This window comes from Nicotiana tomentosiformis, chromosome 11 (assembly GCF_000390325.3).
Source record: "Nicotiana tomentosiformis chromosome 11, ASM39032v3, whole genome shotgun sequence".
NCBI lineage: Eukaryota > Viridiplantae > Streptophyta > Magnoliopsida > Solanales > Solanaceae > Nicotiana > Nicotiana tomentosiformis.
Genome location: NC_090822.1, coordinates 32,039,539 through 32,057,257, shown reverse-complemented (window position 1 = coordinate 32,057,257; position 17,719 = coordinate 32,039,539). Strand labels below are relative to the sequence as shown.

The following is a 17,719-nucleotide window of genomic DNA, read 5'->3' as shown; positions in this document are numbered from 1 at the left end:
CAAGACATATGACTGGAGAAAATAAAAAATTTCTCTCACTAAGAGCATTCCAAGGAGGGAGTGTGTCATTTGGAAAAGGAAAAAAGGGCCAGATAACAGGTATTGGTAAGGTAAGTAAGTCACTCTCTCATGCTATAAAAGATATGTGTTATGTAGTAGGCCTCAACCATAATCTCCTTAGCATTTCTGAAATGTGTGATAAAGGAAATGAGGTAAAATTCAATTCCAAAATCTGCACTGTCACTAAGCTTGATACTGATGAAGTTGTGCTAAGAGGTAAGAGATATAACAATATTTACAAGATATCCCTTATGTCTCTTCCTCAGAGTGAGCACACATGATTAAGTGTAGTAGAGAATGATCAACTATTATGGCATAGAAGACTGGGTCATTCCAGTCTTTCCCAACAAGTTAGCAGCAAAGGACTTTGTCCTTGGCCTACCAAAAGTTGATTTCTCCTCAGACAAGGTATGTGATGCATGTGTTAGAGGGAAATATGTAAGTTCACATTTCAAATCTAAAAGGGTTGTCAGCACCTCCAAGCCTCTAGAACTCCTTCACATGGACCTATGTAGACCAATGAGAGTGAGGAGCAGAGGAGGCATGAGGTATGTATTTGTCATTGTAGATGACTTTTCCAGATATACATGGACTCTGTTTTTGGGATCTAAAGATGAAACTTTTGATGTTTACTGTGTGTTTGTCAGAGTGATCCAATAAAAACTGGGTTGTAATGTGGTAAGTATAAGAACAGACCATGGAACTGAGTTTGAAAATTTTAAATTCCTTGAGTTCTGTAACACATGAAATTGATCATAACTTCTCTGCACCTAGAACTCCATAACAAAACGGTGTTGTAGAAAGAAAGAATAGATATCTAAAAGACATGGGGAGGACCGTGCTGATTGCTAGTGGACTGCCTAAGAGCTTCTGGGCAGTGGCAGTCAATGCTTCTTGTCATTTGTTAAATAGGTGCATGGTCAGACCTATTCTTAAGAAAACTTCCTATGAGTTACTTCGAGGGAGAAAGCCTAACATTACTCACCTGAGAGCATTTGGGTGCAAATGTTTTATGCACAATAATGACAAAGAAGCTCTAGGCAAGTCTTATGACATAAGGGATTAGGAAATCTTCTTGGGTTACTCTCCACAGAGTTAGCCTACAAAGTTTTTAATAAAAGAACTATGTATGTAGAAGAAAATATTCATGTTATTTTTGATGAATCTAACAACTTGGCTGAGAAAGGTATGTAGGATGAATATTATGACATAGAACTCACTGGTGAAGGAGCTCCCAAGGAACCTGAACTTTAACATGAAGATAGATCTGGAGTTCATAAGGAAGTAGACAGTGATCATGAGGAATAAATAGAAGAGAAAACTACTCTGACTGCTAGCCAAACTGATGAAGCTATACCTAATGAACCTGCTTCTTTGGGTCACTCCTTAGGTGAACCATATCTGGGAATGCAGATTAGGCCATGGAAACATCAAAGTTCACATCCTCTTGAGAACGTCATCTCTGATCCTAATGCAGAAGTGCAAACCAGGTCATCTTTGAGAAATCTATGTGCACTCACAATATTTCTCTCACAGGTTGAACCTAAAAACATAAAGGAAGCTCTAAAGGATCGATATTGGATTATTGTCATACAAGAAGAGCTAAATCAGTTTAAAAGAAGCAAGGTCTGGCACTAGGTACAAAAACCCAAGAACAGAACTGTCATAGGTACCAGATGGGTGTTCAGAAACAAGCTAGATGAACAAGAAAATATCACAAGGAACAAGGCCAGACTGATGGTTCAAGGATACAATCAAGAAGAATGCATTGACTATGATGAGATATTTGCACCTGTAGCTAGAATGGAAGCTATAAGAATGTTAATAGCTTTTGCTGCACACATGGAGCTCACCTTATATTAGATGGATGTAAAGAGTGCATTCTTGAACTGTTATTTGAAGGAGGAAGTGTTTGTTAAATGACCTCCTGGGTTTGAGAGTGAAGAATTTCCTAACTATGTGTTCAAGTTAGACAAAGCGTTGTATGGGCTAAAATAGGCTTCAAGAGCTTGGTATGAAAGACTCTCAAAATTCCTCTTAACCAACAACTTTGTAAGAGGAAAGGTTGACAACATAGTGTTTCTGAGGAGCAAAGGCAAGAATTCTCATTGTACAAGTATATGTGGATGGCATTATCTTTGGAGCTACTAATGATGCAATGTGCAAGGAATTTGCTGAGATGATGGGAAATGAGTTTGAAATGAGCATGATGGGTGAATTGAACTTCTTTCTGGGGTTGCAAATCAAGAAAACACCTACTGGAACCATGATACATTAGCAAACATACATCAATGAGTTGTTGAAGTGATTCAACATGGACTCCTCTAAGTCTATAGACACTCCCATGCATGGTGATGAGCCTCGCAAAAGCTCTATTGGCCTTAACAGATCTAATATTCCATATATGCGCATTCATTATTAGATATTGGACTTAGATACAGTTCTCCTTGTTTGCACCCTAGTAGATTGACTCTTGGGATCTCCTTTGCTTGCTTCTTTCTTCCTCTGCCAGCTGATTTGGTTTTGTCAATATGTCTAGGCAAAAGATCACCTTGTCGAGCAACATTCATAAAATTTTGTTCAGTAGATTCCTCATCTAGGTCTCTTCCTGCATTTTCCAGATAATCCTCGTGCTCTTTGGGATGTTCTTGTAACACCAATTGATTTTTTGTAGCCTTAGGGATTAAAATCTTATTCACATTCTTCTTCAACACCTGACCAGTTGGTGCAACTGATCTTTTAGCAATTACTGCATTTCCAGTTTTCTCCTGTGGCACCAAAGTCTTCTACAGATGAGCTGTAGAGCTAGGTGGCATACATTGATGCGTTCCACCTTCCAGTTCCTTTCTATGATGGAGCATGTCTGCATTGTGAGGTTGACATGTATCAACTGGATTAGTCATCTTTGTGTTTTCCTTATTAGGGTTCACTGTAGCCAGATTAGGGTTTATTATGGGGCTTTGACTAGGGTTAGGGTTCACATTAATATTAGGGTTCTGATTTTGTTCTCCTATATTGTGCTTGATCTGCTGCTTTCTTTGTACCTGACCATCAATAACCTTTGTTGCATTCTCTTTGGACTGCACCTCAACTCTCTTATCATTAACACTTTGCTCCTCTTCTCCTTGTTCCTCCTCTTCAATTTCATCATCTTCATCATTGTCTGCATGAAACTCACTCTCTTCTAATTCCTCCCCGACCTAATCACACCATAATCTACCCCCAATGAAGATAAGCTTTTCATTCACCTTCTCTATCTCAACAATCATTGTTGTATCAATGGGCATCTCCTGACAGGACTGATCCGTCGTGACAAGGTTATTACCAAAAGTTCTGTTTACCCACTGAGCAGTGGATCCTTTTTTCCTTTGCTTCTTCATTCCTTATTTCATTAAGATTCGCATTTGTAACTCCTTTGGAAGCCCTATTCCTAATTGAAACAGGGCTATACATAGCAGCTGTTGGATTCAATTTCCCAGTAATCTTTGCAGTAGGTTTAGGGATTTGATTTTCATTAACTTCTTCAACCAATGCTAACTGATCATCAGCTTCCTTCTTCCCCTCTTCAACCTCTAAAATTGCAAATTTATTATTCGTTTGCACTTGTTGAACTGCCCCGTTATTTGTTGGAACTATTTCCTTTCCAGTTCCAACTTGCACCTCATCCAGTTTGGTATTCTTTACGTGATTATCCCTAACCTCCTTCCATTGCTCTCCAACCTTACCCACAACTCTGCCACTACTAAGAATCATCATTGGATCCTTGACATTATCTCTAATTTGCTCTTGTACAATTTGTTTGTCTTTATTGTTTTCCGTAAATTTAGGATGTAACCTCCAACAATCTATCTCGTCATGCCCTTGCAATTTACACTCCTTGCAGTACTTGGGTAGAAAATCATATTGCATTTTCACCCACTCCGTCCTTATCTCACTTGTAGCTTCATTCTCTATATCCATTACATACCTTTTTCGGTAGGTCTGGTAGTAGATCAACTAGTACCTTTACTCTCGCACAACTTGGTCGAGTTTTGTTGATTGTAGCCATATGAAGATGCAATGGCTTTCCCACGGCTGAACCTAATGAGAATAAACATTCTTTGACAAAGTAAGTTGGTGACAAACTTGGAAACGAAATCCAAGCCATAGCCATTGGTGTTTCTTCCCCTACTTTGAATTTAGCATCATAGATAAGCGGCCTCATTTGGTATTCATAACCATCCTTAGCTATAACATAATAAGCACTTTTTAACGTAAGATTTATGAAATCTTCCCACAATGTCAATCTAATTAAAACATACCTATCTCTCAAAAAGCCAATGTTACATTCAACTTTGACACCACATTAAACTGGAATAATTTGACATAACTCTTGAAGTTCTGGTCAACCATAGGAGAACTTACCCGCAAATGTGTATTGCAGACCTTTAATGACATTCATTCGATCAACTTCTGCTTCTGTGAACTTGACAAAAAGTTGTCCATGCAAGAAAGATGCTAGTTTAAAAGGAATGGGATCACTAATAGGTTTCGCGTTAGAGTTCTGTTGCATGGGGTTATTTAATGCAACTGGTTTCAATAAGTTACTGAAATCTAGGGGCTCGGATTTGGTATTTGTAGGGTTAGAAGATGATGCGAGATTTGTAGTAGGCTGACCAGTCGGAAAAGAAGGCTAGCCGCCGGCCTGAACGGCCATGAAAGCCCTTTCAAGAAGTCGCCTGTGAGTCACCTTTTGTGTCGCCATATCTCTCTCACTAGGGTTGACGGCCAATTTGTTTTTCAACCTGTCCACAATCACCCATACCGCACAAAATTTCTTCTGAGTCCGTGGAAGCCCAACAACAAAATCCATGGTGACACGCTCCCATTTCCACTCGGGAATCTCAAGTCTCTAAAGCTAACCACCCGGCCTCTGACGCTCACACTTCACCTGTTAACAATTTAGGCACCGAGCTACATACTCCATTATGTCTTTCTTCATCCTCATCCACCAATAGTGCTGCCTTATATCCTGATACATCTTAGCGGCACCCAGATGAATGGATTATCGCGAACTGTGGGCCTTTTGAAGAATCAACTCACGCACCCCATCCATATTGGGCACACATAACCGGCCATGCATCCGCAACACACCATCATTCCCCAATAGTAACCTCCTTACCATCGCCGTGTTGAACCGTGTTCTTAAGGACAAGCAAATGAGGGTCGTCATACTAACGCTCTCTGATACTTTCATATAGTGAAGACCGAGAAACCACTTAGGCAAGAACTCGACTGGGTCTGAAACATCCAGTCTAACAAGCTGGTTGGCTAAGGCCTAAACATCTAATGCCAATGGGCTCTCCGCTACCGGTATATATGCTAAACTACCCAAACTCTTTGCCTTTCGACCAAAGCATTGGCCACCACATTGGCCGTCCGGGATGATATAGAATGGTGATATCATAGTCCTTAAGAAACTCTAACCACCTCCGATGTCGGAAGTTAAGATCTTTCTATTTGAACAGATACTGTAGAAACAGGTGGTTGGTAAAGACCTCACAATGGACACCGTACAAATAATGTCGTCAGATCTTCAATGCATAAACAATGGCCGCTAACTCCAAGTCGTGGACTGGATAATTCTTCTTATGGATCTTCAGTTTTCGAGACACATAGGAAATCACCCTACTATCTTGCATCAACACGCCAAGGCCAACATATGACATATCACAATAAATAGTATAGGATCCCGAGCCCGTAGGCAACACTAACACTAGGGCTATAGTCAAAGTAGACTTAAGCTTTTGAAATCTATCCTCACACTCCTCGGCCCATCTGAAAAAAACACCCTTCTGGGTCAATCTGGTCATAGGTGCAGCAATAGATGAGAAGCCCTCAATGAAACGACGATAATACCCGACCAAACCAAGGAAACTCCGAATCTCCATAGCTGAAGATAGTCTGGGCTAACTCAGCACCGTCTCAATCTTCTTCTGATCTACCTTGATCCCCTCACTCGACCCCACATGACCCAAAAATGCCACTGAATCAAGCGAGAATTCACACTTCGAGAATTTTTCATAGAACTTCTCTCTCAAGGTCTAGAGCATGATCCTCAAGTGTAGCTCATGATCTTCTCGACTGTGAGGGTATACCAAGATGTCATCAATAAACACAATAACAAAAGAATCAAGATAAGGCAAGGATACACTGTTTATTAGGTGCATAAATGTTGCTGGGGCATTGGTCACTCCAAAAGACATCACAAGGAACTCGTAGTGACCATACCGAGTCCTAAAGGCAGACTTCGGAATATCCGAATCCCGAATCTTTAGCTAGTGATAACCTGACCGTAAGTCAATATTTGAGAACACTCTGACACCCTGTAACTGATCAAATAGGATATCAATATGTAGCACTGGATACATGTTCTTCACTGTAATCTTGTTCAACTGCCGATAATTGATACACATGCACATAGAACCATCCTTCTTCTTTACAAACAAGACTGGAGCACCCACGGCGACACAGTAGGCCGAATGAAGCCCTTATCAAGAAACTCTTGAAACTTCTCCTTTAACTCCTTCAGCTCCGCTGGGGCCATACGATATGGTGGAATAGAAATGGGCTGAGTGCCCAGCAACAAGTCAATACCAAAATCGATATCCCTATCAGGCGGCATGCCCGGAAGATCTATTGGAAATACATCTGGGAAGTCTCTCACTAACGGAACTGACGCAACGGTAGGAGTATTAGCACTAACATCTCTCACAAAGGCTAGATAAGCATGACACCCCTTCTCAACCATCCGTTGAGCCTTCAAAAATGATACAACCCAGCTAGGAACATAATCCAATGTGCCCCTCCACTGTAACCATGGTAAACCTAGCATATCTAGCATCACAGTCTTGGCGTGATAATCTAGAATAGCGTGATAAGTCGTCAACCAGTCCATGCCAAGATAACATCAAAGTCTACTATACTAAGTAACAATAGATTGACTCTAGTCTCAAAACCACCAATAACAACTAAACACGACCGATACACACGGTCCACAATGATAGAATCTCCCACGGGCATAGATACATAAGCAGGAGAACTCAAAGAATCACGAGATATAACCAAATACGGAGCAAAGTAAGATAACACATACAAATAAGTGGATCCCGGATCAAATAAGACTGATGCATCTCTATGGAAAACAGGAGGCGTACCTTTAATGACTGAGTCTGAAGCAACTGCCTCCATCCTACCTGGAACAGCATAGAATCTGGTCGGACCTCCCCCTCTAGGGTGACCTCTACCCGCCCATCCTCCATCCCAAGCTGGCTGTGTGGGTGGAGTGGCAACTGGGGCAGAAACCATGGCTTGAGAAGTCTGTGGACCTGAGTGAATCCGTGGAGCCTGAGTGGACTGTGGAGGTGCTCCCCTCCTGAGTCTGGGGCAGTCTCTAACCATGTGGCAGATATCACCATACTCAAAGTAAGGTTTCGGTGGGCGTGACTGCTGGGACTGGCTCGGGCCAAGTGAAGGCATCCCGTGTAGGAAGTGCACTAGAAAGTGGTTGAGCAAAGTGTGCAGCCTGAGACCTCGGAACAACCGGTGCACCACTAGAAGATGGAAGTGCTAAATGAACTGGATGACTCACATAGCCTATACCATGATGGGTTGAAGTTGCAGCGTGACCACCACTGAATCCTCCCGTACCGCGAGGCCTCTTGGCCTCTCTATCATCTCTCTCACGGCCCTCATACCCTCCAACATTCGTGCAATCTCAACCACCTGCTGATATGGAGTATTTGTCTCCAACTCTCTATTCATGCTGAATCTAATACCATAGTTGAGCCCCTCGATAAATCGACGGACTCGCTCCCTGACTGTAGAAACCAAAATTGGTGCATATCTGGACAAATCACTAAATCAGATAGCATACTCCAACACTGTCTAGCACCCTAGCGCAGCTGTTCACACTCCTCACACCATGCATCCCGAAGGGTCTGGGGAACAAACTCCCTCAAGAATAACTCTAAAAATGGAGTCCATGTAAGTGAAGTTGCCTCGGCTGGGCTACCCTCCTCGTACACTCGCCACTACTGACATGCCGCTCCGGACAGCTGGAAGGTAGTGAAAGCAACCTCACTCATATCCACAATACCCATAGTGCAAAGAATACGGTGGCACTCCTCAAGAAAACTCTGTGCATCCTCTGAAGCCAAACCACTGAAAGTAGGAGGGTGATACTTTTTGAACCTCTTGAGCCTAAGCTGCTCCTCCTCAGATGCTTCTTCCTTAACCACGGGCTGGACCGGAGCAACAGGTTGTACCGGTATAACCTCTGGGACCTGATCAACCTGGACCCACTTCTCTGGGGTACGGGCCGCGAGAGTATGGGCTCCTCCTCTAGTTTGAGAATTAGCTGGTGCAAGTGGAATCAACCTCGCCTGAGCTAAGGTACCGAACATGCTCAAGAACTGTGTGAGGGTCTCCTAAAGCGCTAGGGTTCCGACATGTGCCTCGGGTGCTTGTCCTCCAAATTGAGCTATTGGTGGCTCCTCTGTCGTAGCTCGGGCAAGTGATCTGGCTGCACCACATGCCCATCCTTGGTCTCTGCCCGGGCCTCTCGCTGCTCTAGCTGGGGGCACAGGGGTCTGATCATCGAATCCAGCGGTGCGTGTCCTCACCATCTGTGAGAGAATAGAAGGTCAAAGATTTAATTTTTTTTTTAAATCAACCAATTCGCACGATAAAGAATCAAAGAAGTAAAGTTTTCCTAACAGACCCGTAACCTCTCGAAGATAAGTACAGACGTCTCCGTACCGTTCCACCAGACTCTACTAAACCTGCTTATGACTCATAACACCTATGAACCTAGAGCTTTGATACAAACTTGTCAAGACCCCAATTTCCCTTCGTAGGATGTTTGTGATCCACCTACTCTCTACGACTAGGTAAGCCTAACAATTAATAATAACTGAATAAATATAATTAACAAGTTATAGAAAATAACTCAATAACTGATAAAAACCTTCCGAAAATAGAATCTCACAATACCCACTCCAAAACCGGTGGAACTGAATCACAAGCTCTATAGAGTAAAACTAAAATATGTAATACATCACTGTCTCAAGGGAAAGAAGTACAACACTAGTAAAAGAAAGGAAGGTGACTTTGTGGCCTGTGGACGCTGGGCAGGCATACCTTGAAGTTTCCGTAATGCAGCTACAATGATCTCTAACAACCGGCATGAGTAGACGTACCTGGATATGCATAAAATGTGCAGAAGCATAGTATGAGTACACCACAACGGTACCCAATAAGTATCAAGCCTAACCTTAGTAGAGTAGTAACGAAGCCAGGTCAAGACACCTACTGGGATATAAATAGACAGTTTGAAAATGTAATACAGAAATGTAACAAAAAGTGAAGAAACAGCTGATACGAAACAAGATAATAGCATGAACTAGTACTGAAAATCAACAATGGAAGTAGCATTAAAGAAGTAACTAAAGGGGCTACAATGATCATGTACAGACAACAATTGCTAGAACAACAAAGAATGAAACAACAAGAAATATTCCCACCAAAACACTTTGCAACATGAAATAAATAGCAAGAATCACAACGAGGTACCGCCTCGTGTATAATGAAATCAAAACCGAGGTACCGCCTTGTATAATCAAGAATCACAATTGAGGTACCGACTCCTATTCACATTTCTCAATTTCAATCACAATATTTCTTTCTACCGCCGCGTGAGCCTTACATTTGAAATAGATTTTGAAAATAATTTTTCCGAAATGGCTACAAGCACTTTAGCCCACCTTATGACATTGTGTGGTTTCACGTAGTTCCCCTACAAGAAACACACCCATAAGTCCCACCTTATACCGCTGCATGCACATTAACCCCAAGACTTATACCGCCACATGTGCGTCAATATCATATCACATTAACAATTCGCACCATAAGGGCCCATATATCACAACTTGCCAACAATAACAATAATATCAATGTTTTCACAACAATAGCTCATGTCTCCACCACAACGTATACAAGAATATCAACAATAACAATGAATGTAAAGTGCTCAATAAGATAGATGTCTTAACAATAACCAACGTCGCCTCATCGTGTTAACGACTTTCACAACTTCAACACCAAACAACTCAACAATAAGAGAAATAATGTATAACCACGATATTAGATAAGACTAACTTGCAATAAAAGAGATAACATTTAACAATAAGCTTTAAATAATGGAAATCAACAAGAAAAGGGATAACATGAACAATTACTTCAAGTAATGATAATCAATAAGGAAGGAGATAACACGAACAATAACTTCAAATAATGATAATTAACCATGAAGAGATAGCATGTAACAATAAAAGAGGCAACAAGTTCAACTAAAGCATGTGAGAAATTTAGCAAGTAGGATATAAAACAAGTACTAAACAAGTCAATTAAGGCATGTAAGGACAGACTAACACAATTAAGGATAAATTAACTATGAGAATCTACAACATGATATGGCATTTCAAATAAAGTATGGAAATAGTCTAAGTAACATAAACCGACCAAATACCGCGTACAACCTGTGTACTCACTCGTCACATTGCGTACACGGCTTTCACATAGCACAAAAGACACAATCAATACCAATTCCTAAGGGGTAGTTTCCCCACACAAAGTTAAGCAAGACACTTACCTCGACTAGGCCAACTCAACCCTCAGAAATTGCTTTTCCCTTAAAAATCGCCTCCACACGGCGCAAATCTACCCAAAATTAACTTAATATCATCAACTAATGCAAGAGGAAACAATTACAATAAATAAAGATTTGATATTTACACTTTTCTGAAAAAGTCAACAAAAGTCAACCCGAGGCCCGCCGGGTCAAAACCCAAGTCCAATGGTAGATTCCGTCTACCCATGACCCCACAAGTTCATATATGCAATTAGTTTCAAAATTCGAGTCTAAATCGACTCTCAAAACTCAATTTCTTATTTTTCAAAAACTTGACAAAGTTTCACATATTATCACTTTGATTCACATGATTTTGATGTTGAACTCCAAGATATGTTGATGGAATATGATTAGAAATAGATTAAATCACTTAACCAAGGTTTGTAGGTGAAAATCCCCTTTTCAAATCGTCTCCTACCGAGTCTAGAGTTCAAAAATATGAGAATGAGTTTAAAACTCCCGTCTCCCAGCCCTTTAACCAGTTGCACATGTCGCATTTGCAACATAGGTTCGCATTTGCGAACCCTGATAGACATAGCATACATCGCAATTGCGAACTGGGGAAATATTGCAAAAGCGAACAATTGTTCACAATTGCGAAAACTGTCCAATTCCTACTGGCTTCGCAAATGCGAAGGTGAGGTCGCATTTGCGATAACTGCCCCTCACCTGTCACCTTCGCAAATGAGAGCCTGGTGTTCGCAATTGCAACTCCAGAGCACCAGATATCAATTTTCTACAGTATCAGTCAAAACCACTACGAAATATGTCTGAAACTCATCCGAGCCCTCGGGGCTCCAAACCAAACATCCAAACAAGTCTAAAAATATCATATGAACTAGCTCGCACGATCAAAATACTAAAATAACATCTAAAACTACGAATTGAACTCTAAAATGCATGAAATTCAAGGAAATTTACAAGAATTTCTAGAATTACAACTAAACGTATGAATCCTATCAAATCAACTCCAAACGGCACCAAATTTTGTAGACAAATTCTAAATATCATAACTGACTTATTCTATGTCCCAAAATCAAATTTCGATCTCGGTAACTAAAATCAACCTACGGTCAAACTTTCAACTTTAAATTGTCAAATTTCGTCAAATCAACATAAACCAACCTACGGACTTCCAAAATCAATTCTGGGCAAGGAGGCTGCTCCTCTAAGTAGATGCCTCAGCCAGACTACTCAACTCATAAGCACGCCACCACTGATAGGCTGCTCCTCTAAGTTGGAATGCAGTAAAGGAAATCGCACTCGACTCCGCTACACCCATAGTACGGAGAATACGGTGACACTTCTCCAGAAAACCCTGGGCATCCTCTGACGCCAATCCACTGAAGGTAGGAGGGTGGTACTTCTTGTACCTCTCAAGTTTGAGTTGCTCTGCCTCAGAAACTGCTGCCCTAACCTCGGGCTGAGCTGGAGCTACCGGCTGCATTGGTATAATCTCTGGAACCTAGTCGACCTGAACCCTCTTCTCTGGAGTACCAACGACGGGAGTCTGTACTCCTCCCCCGGCCTGAGATGTGGCAGGAGCAAGTGGAATCAATCCAGCCTGAGCTAAGGTGCTGAACATGCTCAGAAACTGGGCAAGAGTCTCCTGGAGGGTTGGTGCAGCAATAGGTACCTCAAGTGTCTGCCCTCCAACTGGAGCTACTAGGGGATCCTCTGTAGCAGCTCGTGCGGGTGCTTTAGCTACACCGCATGGACATCCCCGGCCTTTACCCCGGCCCCGACCTCTTGCGGCTCTAGCAGGTGGCATGGGTGCCTGGTCATCAGATCCGCATGTACGTGTCCTCACCATCTGTGAGAGAATAGAATATAGAAGTTTAGAATTTTGAAGTCAACAATTTTCGCACGACAAGTAATCAAGGAGTGTAATTTTTCCTAACAGTTCCACAGCCTCCCGAAGATAAGTACAGACTTCTCTGTACCGATCCGCGAGCCTCTAATAAACCGGCTTGTGACTCACGACACCTATGAACCTAGAGATCAGATACCAACTTATCACGACCCAAACTCCCTCCGTACAACGTCGTGACGGCACCTAGTCTCTACGACTAGGTAAGCCTAATAAATTGCGGAAAATAACAAAACGAAAGTAAAACTTGGCAACTAATAGCAATAGATAACTGAATAACTAGTAACAATGCCGCTCGACATGTACAATAACCAATACTCTATAAATACACAGTCTTCCCAAAACCCGGAACATCGTAAGTCACAAGCTACAGAAGGAAAATAGCATCTTACACTAGAGTCTAATAAAAGAAATACATGAAGTGTTTGATATAGGGGAGAATAGAGGGGGACTCCTAGGTCTACGGACGAGGCAAATGTACCTTAAAGTCTCCATACAGCAGCAAGAACTCTTAGCTAATAGCGGGGCTGATAAGAAGTACCTAGATCTGCACACAAAAATATGTGCAGAAGAGTAGCATGAGTACACCACAACGGTACCTAGTAAGTGGCAAGCCTAACCTCGGTCGAGTAGTGACGAGGTCAGGTCAGGCCCACTGGTATATAATAAATAAAACAGGGGAATATAACAGTATATTAAGAGACTAGAATTTAACAAAAGGAAAACACAACAAAAGTACCAGTACAACAGAGGGGTAAACAATAGGGGATCTCCCGAGATGCCATCTTGTAGTCCCGAGGCAAAGAAGCAAAGAGATCTCCTGAGGTACCGCCTCATAGTCACAAAAGTAAATGTGCAGGGAGAACTCCCAAGGTACTGCCTCGTAGTTTCAAAAGTAAATATGCAGGAAAAACTCCCGAGGTACCGCTCGTAGTCTCAAAAGTAAATGTGCAGGGAGAACTCCCGAGGTACCGCCTCGTAGTCTCAAAGGTAAATATACAGGGAGAACTCCCGAGGTACCGCCTCGTAGTCTCAAAAGTAAATGTGCAGGGAGAACTCCCGAGTAACTGCCTCGTAGTCTCAAAAGTAAATATGCAGGGAGAACTCCCGACGTACCGCTTCGTAGTCTCAAAAGTAAACACACAGCTCAAACCGATAAATACGACAGTTAACAAAAAGATTTCTACACTTATACTAATAAAGAACAAGGAAAAGCATGAAATCAACTAGGCCTGCTTCACAGAGTTCAAATAAGCAGTTAAAGCACGTAGACATACGATGTTAGACTAAACAGGATAACTACACATATTGGAATAGCTCAATTAAGAATGAAAACAGACTAATACTCATTTAAACGGTATAACTCAAATTAAAGAAAAAATAGGTTATTACTCAGTAAAATAAATTGGGTTGTACAACAAATAACCCTTGTACGTACTTGTCACCTCACGTACACGGCGCTCACATATCACAATAGTACCAAATCCTAAGAGAATTTCCCCCACACAAGGTTAGGCAAGCCACTTACCTCGAACCAAGCCCAATCAATCGGTAACAATGCCTTTTCCACGAATATCCGACTCTAAATGGCCCAAATCTAGCCAAAATCAATTACATACCATAAATACAACTATAAGAAACTAATCTAATTAATGAAATCAAAGCTAAAGAAAGAAATTAAAAAATTACCCCAAAAGCCTCCTCGGGCCCACGTCTCGAAATCGGGTAAAAGTCACAAAATATGAACATCCATTCACTCACGAGTTCACTCGTACCAAAATTATACAAATCTGAATCAAAACTCAAAACTTATTTGAAGAACTTCCACCCTTTTTCCCCCAATTTCTCAACCAAATTCCTTAATTAGATGATGAAAATAACTATAGATTAGTGAAATATAACCATAAATGAGTTAAGAATCATTACCCCAAAGTTCTCTCTGAAAAATCCTTCAATTAACGCCTCAATCCGAGCTCTCAAATATCCAAAAATAAAAATGGGATAAAACCCTCGAACTTGGCCCTTTTCTGCCGAGCGATTTTGCATCTGCGGGCCTATAATCGCACCTGCGATGCCGCACCTGCGGAAATTCCATCGCAGGTGCAGACTTAACTTAAGTCCCCTGGGTCAGCATCTGTGAGAGAAGCGCCGTACCTGCGGATGCGCTCCTGCGACCAAGGAATCGCACCTGCGACCCTCACCGCTCCTGCGCATCATCCCACCGCAGAAGCGAGGCCGCTTCTGCGTAAATAGATCTGCACCTGCGAACCCAGCCTGGGCTGCCCAAATCCGCATTTGCGATCCTCCTTTCGCATGTGCGAGTCCACACCTGCGGTCTCCCCACCGCAGGTGCAAAAACACTAGAAACCAGAAAACTTCAGCAATTTGCATAAGTCCAAATTCAATCCGTTAAGCATCTGAAACACACCTGAGGTCTCCGGGACCTCAACCAAATATACCTACAAGTCCTAAAACACCATACGAACTTAGTCGAACCCTCAAATCACATCAAACAACAACGCTAAAAACACGAATCACCCTTCGATTCAAACTTAATGAACTTTGAAACTTCAAATTTCTAAAACTAATGCCGAAACCTATCAAACCACGTCTGATTGACCTCAAATTTTGCACACAAGTCATATTCGATATTACGGACCTACTCCAACTTCCGGAATCGAAATACAACCCCGATATCAAAAAGTCCACTTCCGGTCAAAATCTTCAAAAATTCGACTTTCGCCAATTCAAGCCGTAATCAGCTACGGACCTCCAATTCATAGTCCGGATATACTCCTAAGTTCAAAATCACCCAACGAAACCGACGGAACTCCATTCCAGAGTCGTCTTCACCCAGTTCCGACTACGGTCAAAATCCTAAGACTTAAGCTTCCGTTTTATGGACTAAGTGTCCCAAAATACTCCGAGAACACAACCAAAGCCTCCCGGCAAGTCACATAAGCAGAAAGATATATGGGAAAAGCAGAAAATAGGGGATCGGGGCTATTGCTCTCAAAACAACCGCCCGGGTCGTTACATTAACCCATATGCATTAGACTTACATAATTAATTCAATTATATTAGCCCATAATATTTATTTGATTAATATACTTTGAATTTAAAATATAGTCCAAGTTATTTTATTGGATTTAAAATCCAATAAATTTTGCATGCCTATAAATGCCTCCTACTTCAAGATTTATCGGGTATTTACACAAGATTAGACTTGAAGTACGGATTTATTAAATTGCATACTTCCTCCAATTGGTCGAATTAAGAGTCACGCCAATGCATATGGCAATTCATTGAATTATTGCTCCAGAAACACATTTTAACTCGTGAGTAAACCAATCTTTGTCAATTGGCTCATTTGTCCATTAACGCCAAAGTCATTTTCTTTGCATTTAAATCCTTTCACAAGTAGATAATGTATAGAGAATTACAATTCAAGTGTTTGACCAATTGCACAATCATTATATTTTGTCCACTTTACCAAGAATTATGACACGTAGAAGGATCCAAAAGAATTTCCTCCTGCCACTCCATTAAGCATTCGGAGAAGGAAAAACTTCAGCCGCCTCCCTCCTTAACGAGTCCAAATCCTTTTCCAAGACTAACTCTACGCATGAATAAGGTGACTTAGGGTGTGAAGGGGATACTCATACCCGCCCGAAAATCGGAGGAATAACTTAGTTCGCAAGAGTTTAGACGGTATAAAGAAGGACAAATCCATGGAAATATATAGAAGGAAAAATTATCAACAGCATAGAGAAGGATCAATCCACAACAACATATAGAAGGATCAACTCCATAACAACATACAGAAGGATCTAATCTATAACCGCATATAGAAGGATCAAAAGGAGTATCAAATTCGCAACAACATATAGAAGGATCAGCCCGCAATAGCATATATAAGGACAAATCTATGGCAACCTATAGAAGGATAAATCCTCAACAGCATATAGAAGGATCAAATCCGTTATGAGACCAGCTTAAGATGTAAAGGGACTTAAACGTCCACCTTAAGATTGAAAAATCATAGTTACTTTTAAGGAACATATCCGCGAAGAGGCCAACTTAAGGTGCAAAGGGATTTAAATGTCCACCTTAAGATTGGAAAATCATAATTCTTTTAAAGGACAAATCACAAAGAGGCCAACTTAAGGTGCAAATGGACTTAAACGTCCACCTTAAGATTGAAAAATTGGAAAGCTTCAACTTTAAGACTTGGTGGATTTGCAAATTTCAAATTGAAGACCAACAAACTTGATGATTTGACGTACTTGAAGATTTGGCGGACTTCGACATTTCAACTTGAAGTGCAGTCGACTTTAAAATTCAACTTGAAGAATTTGCACACTTGAAGACTTCAATTTAAAGACTTGGAGGGCTTAAATAACTCAACTTGAAGATTGGCAAACTTGAGGACTTCAACTTGAATACCGACAGACTTGAAGATTAAGAGGACTCGCAGACAAACTCGAAGACTTCAACTTGAAAACTTGAAAGGCTTAAATTCTTCAACTTGAAGACCAAAAAGTTGAAGGGTTAGCAAACCCGAAGGCATAGCGAATCTCCGAACTTCGATGCAAATACTTGGTAGGCCCCTAAAAGACTATAATCATCCCGTTGAGGACACCAATTTACCATGGAGGCTTGCCCCCTTTAAATCATATGGAATCCAAAGTTCAACAGAAGAATTACATTTCAGCCCGATTTTCAAGTGTTGATTGAATGGATTATATTCCATCATACTTCATTCAGACAACGATTGGGGCAATATATATCTTTTGAATTCATGCGACTGAACTTAGAATGAAAATCTAAGTTGCCTATGTACCTCGGTGAAGGGGATTAAGTTATACCGTAGTTCACAATGGGTATTTTTTTTATGTCCTAAACTTTTTTCTAGGCCGCCTCTTTCGAGGTTTTTAACCTAGCGGACTTTGTTTTTGGGGCCGTGCACAATTTATACTCTTGCGGGCGAGGACTAATATGCAGTTTATGCTCTTGAGTTAATGAGCGTAGTGACTTGTAATTTAAGCTCGTATTTTGAG

General features: G+C 41.3%; 1 protein-coding gene across 1 annotated transcript; it reads left to right on the top strand.

Moving 5' to 3' along the window:
- Positions 1-886: 886 nt before the first annotated feature.
- On the top strand, positions 887-2,338 carry LOC138901221 (uncharacterized). The gene is made up of 4 exons (XM_070188967.1): positions 887-1,100; positions 1,196-1,246; positions 1,373-1,686; positions 2,156-2,338. Exons 1-4 carry the CDS (start codon positions 887-889, stop codon positions 2,336-2,338), a joined length of 762 nt encoding a protein of 253 aa, XP_070045068.1.
- Positions 2,339-17,719: the final 15,381 nt, after the last annotated feature.

Excerpts from the sequence above, each read along its gene's own strand:
- LOC138901221 (XM_070188967.1), top strand. The coding sequence starts at position 887 with ATGGGGAGGACCGTGCTGATTGCTAGTGGACTGCCTAAGAGCTTCTGG. Across the intron at positions 1,101-1,195 it reads TAATGACAAAGAAGCTCTAG|AAGAAAATATTCATGTTATT; the intron begins GCAAGTCTTATG and ends CTATGTATGTAG. Across the intron at positions 1,247-1,372 it reads TAACAACTTGGCTGAGAAAG|AAGAGAAAACTACTCTGACT; the intron begins GTATGTAGGATG and ends AGGAATAAATAG.